Source organism: Miniopterus schreibersii, assembly GCF_964146895.1.
Source record: "Miniopterus schreibersii genome assembly, chromosome: 6".
NCBI lineage: Eukaryota > Metazoa > Chordata > Mammalia > Chiroptera > Miniopteridae > Miniopterus > Miniopterus schreibersii.
Window position 1 is genome coordinate 84,319,628 of NC_138107.1, and position 15,004 is coordinate 84,334,631.

Here is a 15,004-nt window from a genome sequence, read left to right on the forward strand (position 1 = left end):
AGAGCAGTGAGCGGGACACGGAGCAGTCCCTGCGCTGCCCGCGGGGCTCTCAGGCCCAGAGGCCGAAGGCACAGCGGCCAGAACAGGGGCGAGGGGCGGCTGGCGGGCCTGCAGCCTCCCTGGGCGGGGGCTTCGCAGGGGTTAAATAAGGAAACATTAGGCTTGTCTGCCCCCCAGGGTCCTGGGGAGTCGTCGACGCAGAGCGTGAGAGGGTTACTGTAAAACACGCCGTAAGTTCCAGGGATGTTATTTCAGGAGCTTCCCTCATTTTTTAAAATCAGATCTGTCTGCATTCTCTGTTGGACTCTAAACAGGCCGATGAACTTCTGCATCTGTGCGGCTCAGCAGGAGACGGCGCCCCCCGGGACCACACGTGGGGGGTCCAGACCTACATCCACTTTCAGGACAACCAGGGCGTTACCGTGACGCTCAAGCCGGAGCACAGAGTAGAAGATATTTTGACTTTGGCGTGCAAGGTAATGGATCTGCTGCAGGAGTATAATTCTCAAGAAAATGGTCATCGACGTTGCCTTCCTAGGCTTTCTAAGTCTGTGTGGTGGTTAAACCCCACTTTTTACACCGGGGAACATATTAACTTATTAATTAACTTATTTATTAATTAGTGTTCTTTTCTGTCTTTTAGAGGCATGAATTGTTAGGGCATGACCCCTTGCCTCAGGGATGACCGGAGCTATTTTCCTGAAATTCCGTGAATCCCTTTCTATCTAGAATTAATATGAAGGTGGCTGTTATTAAGTTACTTAGAGATGGTGCCCTAGAAGAAGGTGGCATAAACTTGGAAGTAGTTAGATTTAATACTAAATAGTTTTTCCGAGTTTCTCTAGATTAATCAAGGAACTTGATACCACTCACAGTGGTTTCATGGAGACCGTTAAGTATTATGCATTATTCAAATTGGGTTTTATTTCTGAAAACGTAGCTTATGATAAGTCACTGAGATAGACAGAAATAGACTCAGCATCACCAGATTGGATGTTTTTAGACCACCAGATGGCGGAGTAGAGCTTAACTATTTTTAAGTTTTCAGAGAAAGTACAGTTAAGTATGCGAACCGGTAAAAAGGCACGTAGAGGTTGGTGACTTCACCATGCGCACTTCATAGACGTCGACGATCCTCAGTTTTAGTCTTTTGTTGCTTTGAGTTGAGCCTTAGTATACCAGACACTTACATATGTTACTTATGTTCTTATTAATTCCCTTTTCCTCCATTATGTAAAGGTTTAGTTCACAGTCAACAATGTTTTATAGCAGTGATGTCAGTTATTAACTTGATAAAGTTCCTAAGTGATAGAGGCTGTCAGAAATAGTGGGTCAGCTAGACCCGGGTAGAACATAGGCCTGGGACAGTCTCTTGTTGAGTGTGCGTGAGAGAGTGTGAGCCAGTGAGCGAGCAAGAGAGAGCGCGAGTGAGCGCAAGTGTGTGCATAGCCATTTTCCTTTTGAAAAGTTTTTAGAATAGGAAATCCTAAGTCTGAAGTCTGTAGAATACGAGATGGTTCACATTTCACAGATTTCTCTACTTTAGCAGTGGGAAATAACTTATATCGATATTTAAAGAGTTAGCATTTACTATGATACGGGGGTGGGCAGAGTAGTTTTACAGTTATAATGTGAATAATAATATAATTATCAATAAATAATAAAGCAAGAATAAACCCTGTGTTTCACATACTCACAACTGTGAGGCTGCTTTTCCCCACCCCAGTGTATTCTATTGTCAGATATATGCTACCAAAACCTCTTAAAAATGCATCCCTTGCTTTTAGTGGTAAGCAGTATTATTTACAGAAAACCTTCTTGAAGATAATTCTCTCTTCTTGCCTTTTTAAAATTCAAGTTCTTACCTAGATGTAAACTCAGCAACTTACATATGGTATTTTTTTTTTTAGAAATTTCCACTTTGATTTTTAATGAACGATGAATTTAGAAAGACTGTTTAAAATCGGAGTAATTAACTTTTTCCTTATAGATGAGGCAGTTGGAACCCAGCCACTATGGCCTACAGCTTCGAAAACTGGTGGATGAAAACGTTGAGTACTGTACCCCTGCCCCGTATGAGTACCTGCAAGAACAGGTGAGCGCGAGCCTCAGGAAGACAGATCGGAGCCACATCCATGGCCTCTTAATTTAATTTTTTTTTTTAATTTAAATTTATTGATTTTGGAGAAAGAGGAAGAGGGATGCAGAGGGAGAGAGATTTGTTGTTCCATTTATTATGTATTCATTGGTTGATTCTTGTATGCGCCCTGACTGGGGATCGAACCCACAACCTTGGTGTATCGGGACAGCACTCTAACCAACTGAGCTACCCGACCGGGGCTTAATTTTTAAAAAATAAGTAATTTGCGGGGAAATTCTGTTTAAATTTGGCATCCGGTTCGGAGACAGTCGCGACGAGTTCCCAGGCTGTCGCGGCGTCGCGCCCCTGACCCGCGGTTCCCCCCTCGCAGGTTTACGATGAGATAGAGGTCTTCCCGCTGGCCCTGTACGACGTGCGGCTCACCAAGACCGGCGCCGCGTCCGACTTCGGTGAGCACAGCAGCGCCCCACCTCCTTCCTGCTTCGCCACAGCGTCTTCCCACCCAGCGGTTTCCCCTTAAATTGACATTTTCAGAAACGATGACAAGGGGAGTTTCTGAACTCCCCTTATCTTTCTTTATTTTTACTCATTTATATTAGCAGGCTAAAAAGATATGTGTTAATATTAGGGAAAGAGGCCAAAGTCATTAAAAGGAGTGAGTATAAAAGTTGATGAGAAACTTGACGTGATGCTGATAACCTTACAATGAATTTACTGTGTGCCGGGTGCTGTCCTGAGCTGATGAGCCACCGATTCCTGTGACAGCTCTTTTCATCGCGGCGGCTTTGCTCTGGGCTCACTTTCACCCTTCCCTGCGCCCCTCCCTCCCCCCCTCGCTGATGGAGTAAATCAGGCCTGTCCTTCAAGAACTGACTGGGGGACTCACTTTCTTGAAGAAGCCTATCTGATTGCTTTAGCCTCAGTTTCACAATTTGGGTCAATACGACCCAAATCACTTTGTAATATTTAATTCTTGCATTTCTGTTTGTCTTTATTTAAACTTGTCTTTGGACTCTTTATAGACTCTGCTCATGCATCAGGTTCATTTCTGTCTTTTACCATCCGAACTCAATAATTAGATAATCAATAGAAAGATTCTCATCTTGTTAAATATATTATTAATATAATTTTTTTTTTATTAAAATGACTCAAGCTGGTCAAATTCTATGCATTGCTTATTATGTTAAAATTTCCTTTTCAGGACTTGTTCTTTTTTATTTTTCATAATCTCTTTCACCCAAATGTTATGTTGGTTTTTCCCTGAAAGCCCTCAAGGCATTTTATCTGTACTTGTGTTGACCTTCACTCTCCTTCCCATGGTCACCCTTTCTTTGTGACTGTCCTTTGCATTGAATGACTGAATGAAGACAATTGCAGAGATATTTTCTGGTGGCCACTGTCTGCCAGGCTCTGCCAGAGGCACAGAGCAAACAGGGGGACATGCTAGTCTTTCTGCATCGGAGACTCCCAGTGTTATGGGAGCAGGACATGGAAACATGTGGCCCTCACTGTGGAGTCACAGGAGGGCGGTCTCTGGGTCAGGAAGACACATTTACAGGAGGCTTCCATGTAGTCATATTATGGCAAGCACTCTATCCGTCCGACCATTTCTCTACCTCCTTAAAATGCCTAGCCCCATAGAGTTTCTTAACAAATACTATTTTATAGAAAGGAATTTGATTTATTTCAGTAAGACTATTTTTTGGTCTTAACTTTAAAAGAAAAATTAAATTGTAGTGAACTACGCATAACGTTTACTATTGGAACCATTTTTTAGAACGATTAGAAATGACAATTCAGTGGCATTAAGTACATTCACATTGTTGTGTGACCATCACCACCATCCATCTCCAAGACTGTGTTCATTTTGCAAAACTGAAACTGTACCTGTTAGAATAACCCCCACTCTTCCTTCCTCCCACCCCTGACAACCCCGTCCCACTTTCTGTCTCTATGAATTTGACTACTCTGGGTACCTCATGCAGTATTTGTTCTTTTGTGCCTGGCATAGTTTCGCAGAGCATGATGCCCTCAAGGTCTGTCATGTTACAGCATGTATCAAAATGCCCTTCCTTTTTAAAGAGTGAATAATATTCCATCACATGGATATACCACAATGGATCCATCCACGCATCTGTGGGTGGGCAGGGGGGTTGCTTCGGCCCTCGCCTGTTGTGAATCAGGCCCCTGTGCACATGCTTGTATGGCCTCGCCTTCCCAGTAAGGTTGTGTATTCGTGTTTCTTAAACCTTCAGATCTGACACGTTCCTCTTCTTCTAGGTAATCATGCTTTCAAAATAGTTGTAACTTAGGCTCTCTGTGCAGACTGTACTTAAAAGAATAGGTGTTCGAGAAAATCCTGCTGGCTCAGTTGGGAAGTTAATCGTGTGGCTAACATGCCTGTATTCCTAGGGTTTGCAGTGACCGCGCAGGTGGATGAGCGCCAGCGTCTCAGCCGGATATTCATCAGTGACGTTCTCCCTGACGGCCTGGCATATGGCGAAGGTCCGTGCGCCACCGGCAGTCTCGTCTCTTCTGATTCAAACCTGCGTAATGCAGCCTGCCTAGTGGAACTTGCTTCTTACAGCTTTGTTGGAAAATGGTTTCTCCTAGAATTTTAAAGAAAGCGAACTTAGTTTAATTGAAAATACATATGTGTGTATGTGTGTGTCAAGTCGTGTATGTGTTTTGAAAGACAGAGTATGTACATACATAGAACATACATGCCTATTATACAGACGGATGGAGAAGACAGGCAGAGAGACACAGATAAAACAAGTGTAATTTCCAAGGGCACTTAACATCAGATAAATTGAAAAACAGTTAATTTCAATGGCTCTCAAATTGTTTCCCTTTTGAACTATTTGACCTAATCCTAGCCTTGAGATAGCAGAAATTTGTTATCAGTGGCATCCAAATACATTCTGGCACTTTCTTTGACGATAGCAACTGACCAGCCCCTAGGAGCTCACAATTTGTGTTTGCAGCTTTCTTTCCTCTTGAAATCTTTTTTCTCAGTAATCTCTCTTTTTTCTTCCTCCATTTCCCTTTTCTTGTTCCAGGGCTGAGAAAGGGCAATGAAATCATGACCTTAAATGGGGAAGCTGTGTCTGACCTCGACCTGAAGCAGATGGAGGCCCTGTTTTCTGAGAAGAGCGTGGGGCTCACTCTGATCGCCCGGCCCCCAGATACCAAGGGCACCCTGTGTACTTCGTGGTCGGACAGTGACCTGTTCCCCAGGGACCAGAAGGCTCTGCTGCCGCCTCCTAACCAGTCCCAGCTTCTGGAGGAATTCCTGGATAGCTTCAAGCAGAATACGGCCAATGGTAAGCTTTGCTCTCTCTGCCTCTTAACTGCTGGTATCCGCCGCTGAGAGTTTCAGGCTGTTCTTTTGCTAGCAGACTTAGATTACTGAAGCTGTTCGAAAGGTGTTTTCTCATTTGTTAGAAGACAAACACAAATGCCAACCAAGTAGATTTGGTCAAGATTCCACGCACATTACTAGTCATAACACTTTCATGAAAATAGAAGGTCATCAATTTTGCACAAAGTAACATTCTTTAAAATTTTAGACTCTTTTTACCAGTCACCCATGGTATTTAGTATCGTAACTGCTTTGTGATTGAAGGCAGACAAAAGCCAATGGAAACACCAGGGTTCATTTTTCTACTCAGTTGAATCAAAAGCAGAGACATTTGCAGTCATCTGTTGGGTTCTTGGAATAGTTGATGCAAGTCAATTCTTGGCCACTTTTGTTAAGTACCACTTTCTCAGTAAACTGCAAACTTTTAATGTAGGTCATGAATTTTAAAATTTGTTGAGGCCTAAAAATGGAAACTAGTCGGCCAGTTTGTTTTTCTAAAGGTGAAATTTCCAGGTGAGGCAATCATGTGAAGGTTTGAACCTCCGAGTTTAGCTTCCTGGATGTTTCCTACACGTAGCCAAGTAAACCAGGGGCCCCAGCTAGTCCTGCGGACCTGCGGCTTCTCTCCGTGCTCCTGGTGGAAGCTGCCCAGCCCTCGTGGGAGACGGAGCATAGTGTCTTCATCCAGCAGGCGCACAATGTAATTTTTATACTTAATTACGACGACAGTGGATTTCCAGTTGCAATCTCTGCATGATTACCAAAAACACCGAAGAGAAAACCACCAAGGAGAAGTTGGTAGGATAGACTTAATTATAAAGCCAGTTTATTAGGTCATTTTTGGAATTAAAAAATCAGTTGGTAAGATTTGTGATTCAATAAGGTATATAGTGCTTTCTTCTGTCCTCTTGAGGCTTCACTCCAATTTCAAATACCATTAGATCTACTCCTGGTGTATAAAAGTGAGTGTCATAAAACAAATTGTGATGGAGCTAATTAATTGCTTGGTTCCATGAGGACTATCATTCAGCTTCCCGGGGCTCCGTTACAGGCCCGAGGGGTCCCCGAAATACACACGCGTGTCCCCTCCCTGGATTCATTATTCTCGGGGGACGCATTGCCTGCCTGTAAACTCTCTATGTATTTTACCATCATAAGAAATCACTGCTGTTTCAACACTTTGGGACTTGCAGGAATGAGTTTTACAGAAAGCAGCAAAAGCAGTAAATTTACCCTTTTTTAAATAGTGAGGATCTAGCAGATCAGTGACGCTTGTTTACCGCTTTCTCGGTTGTTCAAGGAAGCAGAATAAAGCAGAGGAAGCGGAGGCCCGCGCACTTTAGATAGTCTGATATGACTCATCCCAGGGAGCCGCGCTCACTTTCTCAGCCCTCACGGCTCCCCTAAGGAGCCCCACGGCGGTGGGTGCAGATGGTGCTTGTCCACAGCTGCTCTTCCCACGGGCCGCGTGCAGCTGCGGTGCCCGCATCGGCGCGTCCCTCCCCTCCCTGGACGGCGCCTCCCACCAGCCCGCACAGAGCCACTGACCACCCGGGTTCCTGGCCAGATGCGTGCTCTGCGGGGTGCACACCCTCCCGGGGAGCGGCCCCGCCCGCCCGGCTGAGACCGGCCCCTGTACTGCTCCGTGGCCACGCGCGGTGCGGGAAACCAGACGCAGCGTGGGCTGCTCCCCACACCCCCTGCACCCCCGGAGTGCTTGGTTTCTTTCTGAAGCAGCTGCGTGGCCTGTGGAGGAAGCGAAATGCCCGGGAGTGAACATCGCAGAGGAAGTCTGTCCACCTTTAAGGTTGCGGGGAAGGAAATAGGGCTGGGCCTGCGGGGAAGTGACAGGTGAAGAGAAAGAAGAGAGGGTCTCACCCGTGCATAGTATCGTGATCACGAGAAGCCTGCGATTGTTGACACCGAGAGGGGGTGATGTGGCGACAAGCTTGCAGGCTTGCAGTCAGACCCGGGTTCGAGGCCTGGCCTGCCCTTTCCAGGGGGCAGCCTTCAACCAGGGAGGTGTGGCATGAGTGAATGTCACCCCAGTGTCCTATCCCCTGCTGTGACAATTCTTCAGATGGCCCCTGGAATTGAGTCCCATTTGCACATGGCAACCTCATTTTCACACCTTTTATGGGTTCCCTACCCTCAGGTCTCCTCCTTCCCTATTCCCTCGCTTGGGCTTCTTGGGGTCACCTTCCAAATAAACTTGTGTACCCACACCCTGGGCCCAGGCTCTGCTTCTGGGGAGCCCAGATATACACACTGAGCCTCAGTTCCTCATCCAGAAGGTGAGGCTCCCAGCCCTGCCCTAGCGGGTCACTGGGAGGCTGAGGGATCAGCACCTGCGTGTGTCCAGCCCAGCTCCTCACGTGGCTGGAGGTCTAATCCAATTTTCTTCCCTCTCCTGTGCAGCTGAATGTTGTATTAACAGTGGCTTTGATTTGCTTTGGCAGTGAATTAGGAAACACCAATCTCATTGTCTTGCTAAAAAGTAAAAATTACACAAGTAAAAGAATTTAAGTGACTTTGCAAAACAATTTTTCATACAACTTTGAATTATGCTTAGGAGCAGTCATTTCTGAGTCTGCTTTCCCTAAATTTCAAGTTCCCTGGGCATGCATTAACTGAGACGGCCTGGTACAGCCGTCGGTCCGGATCCATGGGATCGGTCCCAGTAGCCCTGTGGATACCACATCCAAGGATGCTCAAGTCCCTCACGTAAAATAGCATAGGATTTGCTTATACCCTGCACACTCCTTCCCATATACTTTAAATCATCTCTGTTACTTATAATATCTCATACAGTATCGATAGTACGTAAATCGTTTTTATACTGTATTGTGTAGGGAGTTACAAGGAAAAAAATCTGTACAAGTTCAGTACCGATGCAGCCATTGGAGGCCTAACTGCACATGTCAGCAGTAACGTGATGTTTCCCCCTAACATGCTGAGTCCCAGGTCTGTTGAATCTGCAGATGGGGAACCTGCAGGTCTGGAGGGCCAGCTGTATCTGAAAAGAAGGAAGATTTTCCTACTTTGTTTTCCGGAGAAGCCAAGTATCTGCCTGTTAATAAAAACCAAACAGCTGGCTCTCTGAAGAAAAGCCCTGATTTTTATGTAGAAACTGTAAGAATATCAGCAGAGGAAACAGAAGCCCCACACAGTTGTTTGGAGCGTATCTGGACAATCCAAGCTGAGTATTTACTGAGCGCCCTTCTGGGCGCTTAAAATGTGTGAGGCCCTGGGAATAAGGTGAATGGAGTTTTGAGGCTTTTGGTGGGCTTCTGGTTTTGGTCAGGTGTCTAGAAATTTGTATTTCTTAGCCTTAGTCACTTAATCAGGTGTGACAAAAAAAACAAAACCCTTTTGTTACTTATGTGTCTGACAGAGAAGTCTTGGCCACAGTGGCAGGGCCCAGGGAGCCAGGGGAATGACTGTGGGTTGTGTCAGGTTCTGTGCTCTTTCTAGAAAAGAAGCATCCTCCTGGCATTAAAGACTCATTGTATGCATGACATTTAGGGTTATGGTTCTCATACTTCACAGTGCATAGGACTCAACCTGGTGAGCTTGTGAAAATGCAGATTCCTGGGTCCTGCTGTCATAGGGTCTCCTTCAGGAGGCCTGTGGTATTGCAAGCCCCGTTGTTAACCAGGGCTCACTCAGCCGGTCTGAATCTGAGCATAGAACTTACCGTTTTCTGAACCCTTCTGTGCCAGGGTTTTGAGGATTAAATGAGATAATATATGTAAAGTTCTCAGTAAATCGTAGCTGTTGTGCATGTGTGTTGCTGTTCTCTGAATTAGGGGTTATATGCCCCAAACCTCCACTACTGTCCTACTACCTTGTTTAGGACACAGGCACTTGACTTGTTAGCTCCCCTTGTTTGTTCCGCAGGAGACACTATCCCATCAGCATATTGAGTGCACTGAGGAGCAAAGACCTCCCAGCTGTCACCAGCTTTGCTAGGATACTCCCATGATGCTCTGTGAAGAGTGGAACAGACAAACACATAGAGAATTGAAGGGTGTTCAATATTGGGTTCCTTTGTTTCCTTAGAAATGAATGAATGAATGACCATTTGATTCTCCTGTTTAAGTGTTTGAATTTCTGTCTTCATGACCCACCATAGAAAAAGGGAAAATAGGCTGTATTGGACTTGAGCGGAAATATCATCTGTAAAGACTTTTTATGGAGAGAATTAATTTTACCACTGGAATTCCCCAAAGAGCCCGGTGTTATTTTTAAGCCAACAAAGCGACCATTGAAGGGATTGGACACGCCAGCCCTGTTTATACTGGGCTCCTATTAATGATGTTTTTGTGATTTAAGTAGGAAAACCCCTTTTCTAGTGTATGCCATCTTTTGAAAAATTTCAACAGCTTTTAAGGGAGTTTCATAGCGCATGCAGCTCCTGAACAAAGTCTTTATTTGAACTTGAACTTGCTGTGGCATTAATGTATTTTCCATCTATAAACAGCTATTAATACCACATTGTTAAGACCGAGGGTTTATTTAACTGGAGACAAAATAGAAAAGGGCTCTGTGTTCCTTTTCCCATTTAGACACCATCCACCCAGCAAATGCTTACCAGATGATGAAGGTAATTGCAGCCCAGGGTTCTTTTTTTAATCCCTCGCCCCACTTTGAATCACCCCATTTCTAAATTGGCGTATGAGTAGTGTGGAGTCTCAAGCTACCAGAAGCCACTTAGATGCAAATTTGCTCTCTGGAATGAATTGCTCCCGGGGATGTATGTGTCCATTATACACCTTTCCACCGGGGGAAGAATTACAGAGCCGGCTCTGATGTGGCCAACCCCCTGATTTCCTGCTTATGAGAGTGAGGGCATTCCGCCTCCCTTAGCCGGGCAAGAGATGACTAACAACATTTAGCTCAGAGAATGCTCTGTTTGTGCACAAAACTGCTATTACTGAGTCTGCCTGGCTGACACCCCAGATGCCCAGATGTAAAAACATATTAGAGTTCCTAAAGATGGTTGGTGTATTTAAAAAATTTTTAAAAAAAATCTGATTGGGAATGAGGCCAGCATCATCCTAATCCCAAAAACAGATAAAGACACTACAAAGAAAGAAAATTACAGGCTAATATCCCCGATGAATATAGGTGCTAAAATCCTCAACACAGTACTAGCAAACCAGATCCAGCAATACTTTAGAAAGATCATACACCATGACCAAGTGGGATTTATTCTGGGGATGCAAGGCTGGTATAATATTTGCAAATCAATAAACGTGATACATCACATAAAACAAAGGATAAAAATCATATGATCATATCAGTAGATGCAGAAAAAGCATTTGACAAAAATCCATCACCCATTTTTGATAAAAACTCAGCAAAGTGGGAATAGAGGGATCATACCTCAACATAATAAAGGCCATATATGACAGACCTACAGCCAACATTATACTCAGCAGTCAAAAACTAAAACCATTTCCCTTAAAAACAGGAACAAGAAAGAGTTGTCTGCTTTCACCACTCTTATTTAACATAGTACTGGAAGTCCTACCCACAGCCATCAGACAAGAAGAAAACAGGCATCCAAATTGGAAAGGAGGAAGTAAAACTGTCATTCGCAGATGACATGATATTGTACATAGAAAACCATAAAAACTCCACCAAAGTACTACTAGATTTGATAAATGAATTTGGCAAGGTAGCTGGATACAAAATTAACATCCAAAAATCGACGGTATTTTTATACACAAGCAATGAACTCTCTGAAAGAGAAACTAAAAAAAAAACCAAACCATTAGAACTAAAAAAATAAGATATCTAGGAATAAACTTAACCAAGGATGTAAAAGACCTGTACTCAGAAAACTATAGGACACTGAAAAAAGAAATAGAGGAAGATTTAAACAAGTGGAAGAATATACCATGCTCATGGATAGGAAGAATTAATATCATTAAAATGTCCATACTACCCAAAGCAATCTATAGAGTCAATACAATTCCTATTAAAATACCGACAGCATATTTCACAGAGCTAGAACAAATATTCCAAAAATTTATATGGAACCAAAAAAGACCCTGAATAGCTGCAGCCATCTGGAGAGAGAAGAACAGAGTTGGAGCTATCACTTTACTGAATATCAAACTGTACTACAAAGCCATTGTAATCAAAACAGCCTGGTACTGGTACAACAACTAACATAAAGATCAATGGAACAGAACAGCTATCCCAGAAATAGACCCACACCATTATGGTCAGTTAATATTTGACAAAGGAGGCAAGAACATACAATGGAGTAAAGGCAGTCTCTTCAATAAATAGCATTGGGAAAATTGGACAGGTACATGCAAAAAAATGAAACTAGATCACCAACTTCATACACAAGAATAAATTCAAAATGTATAGAGACTTATAGGTAAGTCGTGAAACCATAGAAATCCTGGAAGAAAACATAGGCAGTAAAGTCACAGATATCTCATGCAGTGGAATTTTTACCGCCACATCTCCTAGGTCAAGAGAAACAAAAGAAAAAAATAAACAAATGGAACTACATCAAATTAAAAAGCTTCTGTACAGCAAAATAAATCAACCTCAAAATACAAAGGAACTCCACGGTATGGGAGAACATATTTGCCAAGGATGTGTCTGATAAGGGGCTAATTTCCAAAGTGTACAAAGAACTCATACAACTCAAAAAGAGGAAGACAAAAAACCCAGTTAAGAAATGGGCAAAGGACCTGAATAGACACTTCTCCAAAGAGGACATACAGATGGCCAAGAGACATATGAAAAAATATCCAACTACACTAATCATCAGAGAGATGTAAATTAAAATGGCAATGAGGTGTCACCTCACACCTGTCAGAATGGCTCCATCAACAAATCAACAAATGACATGTGCAGGCGAGGGTGTGGAGAAAGGGGACCCCTGGTGCACTACTGGTGGGAATGCAGACTGGTGCAGCCACTATGGAAAACAGTATGGAGGTTCCTCAAAAAATTAAAAATGGAGCTGCCTTTTGATCCAGTGATCCCACTTCTAGGAATATATCCTAAGAATCCTGAGACACTCATTAGAACATGTTCATAGCAGCACAATTTACAATAGCTAAGATCTGGAAACAGCCCAAGTGCCCTTCAGTAGGTGAGTGGATAAAAAAGCTGTGGGACATTTACACCATGGAATACTACGCAGCTGTAAAAAACAAGGATTTCTTACCCTTTGGGACAGCGTGGATGGACCTGGAGAGTATTATGCTAAGCAAAATAAGCCAGTCAGAGAAAGACAGACATCATATGATCTCACTTATATGCAGAATCTAAAGAAATTAGTAAACTGATGAACAAAATAGATTCGGTAACATAGAAGCATGGATCAGACTGACGGATCTTGGAGGGAATGTGGGGGTGGGTGGGGAGAGATTAACCAAACAATTTAGATGCATATATGCATAACCCCTGGACACAGACAATACTGGGGTGAAGGTCTAGTGCGGGGAGTAGGTGTGGGGTGGAAGGAGTCTGGGGAAAAAAGGGGACATCTGTAATACTTCCAGTAATAAAGATAAATTTAAAAAAACATCTGATTGGGAAATACTAGTCTATGAGAACACAGAGAATTTTGGCCTCAGGATCCTGAGCTTCTTATAATGGTGCTGATGGTAGTTTCTAGTCTCATTCTTGGAAGTGAGCATGTGGTCCTTTGTTAGCAGTGGAGGAAATTAGGACCCCAAATCCCTTATAAAGCAGTGTTGTTGGGAAATTTGGCTTCCTTTTTCCCATTCTGTCACTCATTTATTCATTTGATTAATTTAAAAAAAATAATTACATTTTGTTCATAAACATTGCAGGCACATGAAGGTGAATTAGGCATCATTTTCTAGACTCTTATAGTGGAGTGTGAACAGCAAAACGCTTGTAAATAATAATTCATGATTTGCCAACAAAACTTCGCAATTCAAAGAATAAAGAGGTCCAGTGTAGAGGTAGGATTCAACAGGTTTTTCTGTTTATTTCGAAAAATGGGCCAGAAGGGAGGAGTGAGAATCAGAGAGAGGTTTCTGGAAGAGAAAAGACAGATCCAGAGCATTTGACCTGAGCTGCAGGTGCACAGGTGATAGATCGGGAAGCATACAATGGGGGCTTGACTGGGGACACTGGCCAGAAGCAAAGGTCAGCTGGCTTGTGTGTGGAGGGAAAATGGGAATTAAAATGGGACAGTCTGTTGGGACCACACTGTAGAAGTCCCTGATTTCCAGGAATTTATAACGTATCATGGCATGTACCTGAAAACAACTAGCAAGTATTGCATTATTTTCTTCTACGTCCTATAAACTGCAGAGGATTTGTCTGGTCAGTTTATGACCACTAGACTGTGGCTTGAGATGCTTCCAGGTAGACATTGTACCCCTGGTTAAGAGCTCTCTTATTCCACTATAGCATCATTCCTTTGGGACTTGAAGCATTGTTGTTTCTCATGACCAGGGCACCTTGTCAAATAAATCCTCAGATAAATGTTTTGGCCAAAAGAAGAAATTACTGCAGGCACCCTATAAAACCCAAGCGCTCCTCAGCATTGTGAAGCCGTATCTGCTAACAGCATGGTCCTCTCAGGTCACCTGTAGGTGTAGCAGGCCCTGCTGGCCTGTGGTAGGGACAGCTGGCAGTGAGAGACACCCTGTAGCAAAGAGGACATGGAATGTGGGAGCTGAGGGAGAAGCTGATAAAGTTTACCAGCATTTGTTAGCCCTATATTATCTCCTACATTAAATGCAAATACATTTTTCAGGTAGGAATCTATCAAATTTCTCTAAAGACTGCTGTATGAAATTTTTATTGGCTCGGTCACTTTCAATAGCCATTCGAGCGTGTGGGATGCTGGATCGAATGTAGTCACCTGTGCGTGCAGAGTGAGCGGGACCCCTGTGAGGTGGCTGTTCTGTGAAGCTTGATCGCTGTTGGAAAGAAGAAACTTTGCAGCCTGTTATATTTTTTAAAAAAAAAAAAAGACATGACTATTCCCGTGGATGTTATGAGTATTTTAAGAATTTTAGATGATTTTGTTCGTCTTTAATATGGTACCAAAACTCACCAAGTGCTCGTTCCTTCAAGGGCGGTTGCAGTGTGGAATCCGAAACAGTATTGGTGGCCTTCTCTTGGTTCCACTGAAATGCTTTGGCCTGTCTTGCACATCGAATGGATCTTTTTCTCATGTGTGACTTTGTAGCATGCGGTGGGCAGTGGTGGTTTGGAAGCTACGAGGTCACTAGGTTATGCAGAGGAGAGATGGGGCAGGTTGCAATTGTGACGGGGCAGCCAGTGGTTGCCAATGAGAGTGAGACATTGAGACAGAGGCTTGAAGGGGACGAGGGACATCTGGAAGCAAAGCTTTCCAGACAGAGGGCACAGTGACAAGTGCCCCGAGATGGAGATACAAGTAGCAAGTTTAAGGCTCGGCAAATAGTCCAGTGCGCCCAGAGAGGAGCAAGGGAACCGGCACGCTGTGGGAGCGGAGACCCAAGGGGATGTGGGGGGACAGAGCGGGGGGCCTTTATAGG

At 43.7% G+C, this 15,004-nt stretch overlaps 1 protein-coding gene across 3 annotated transcripts in view; it reads left to right on the top strand.

Moving 5' to 3' along the window:
• TIAM2 (TIAM Rac1 associated GEF 2) overlaps positions 1-15,004 on the top strand; it is a 160,031-nt gene that overhangs the window by 103,053 nt on the left and 41,974 nt on the right. For all 3 annotated transcript variants that reach the window (XM_081139635.1, XM_081139637.1, XM_081139636.1), the window contains 5 exons: positions 315-476; positions 1,991-2,095; positions 2,472-2,550; positions 4,514-4,606; positions 5,164-5,427. In XM_081139635.1, coding sequence (XP_080995761.1) covers positions 315-476; positions 1,991-2,095; positions 2,472-2,550; positions 4,514-4,606; positions 5,164-5,427 — 703 coding nt within the window. The remainder of the gene's footprint in view (positions 1-314; positions 477-1,990; positions 2,096-2,471; positions 2,551-4,513; positions 4,607-5,163; positions 5,428-15,004) is intronic.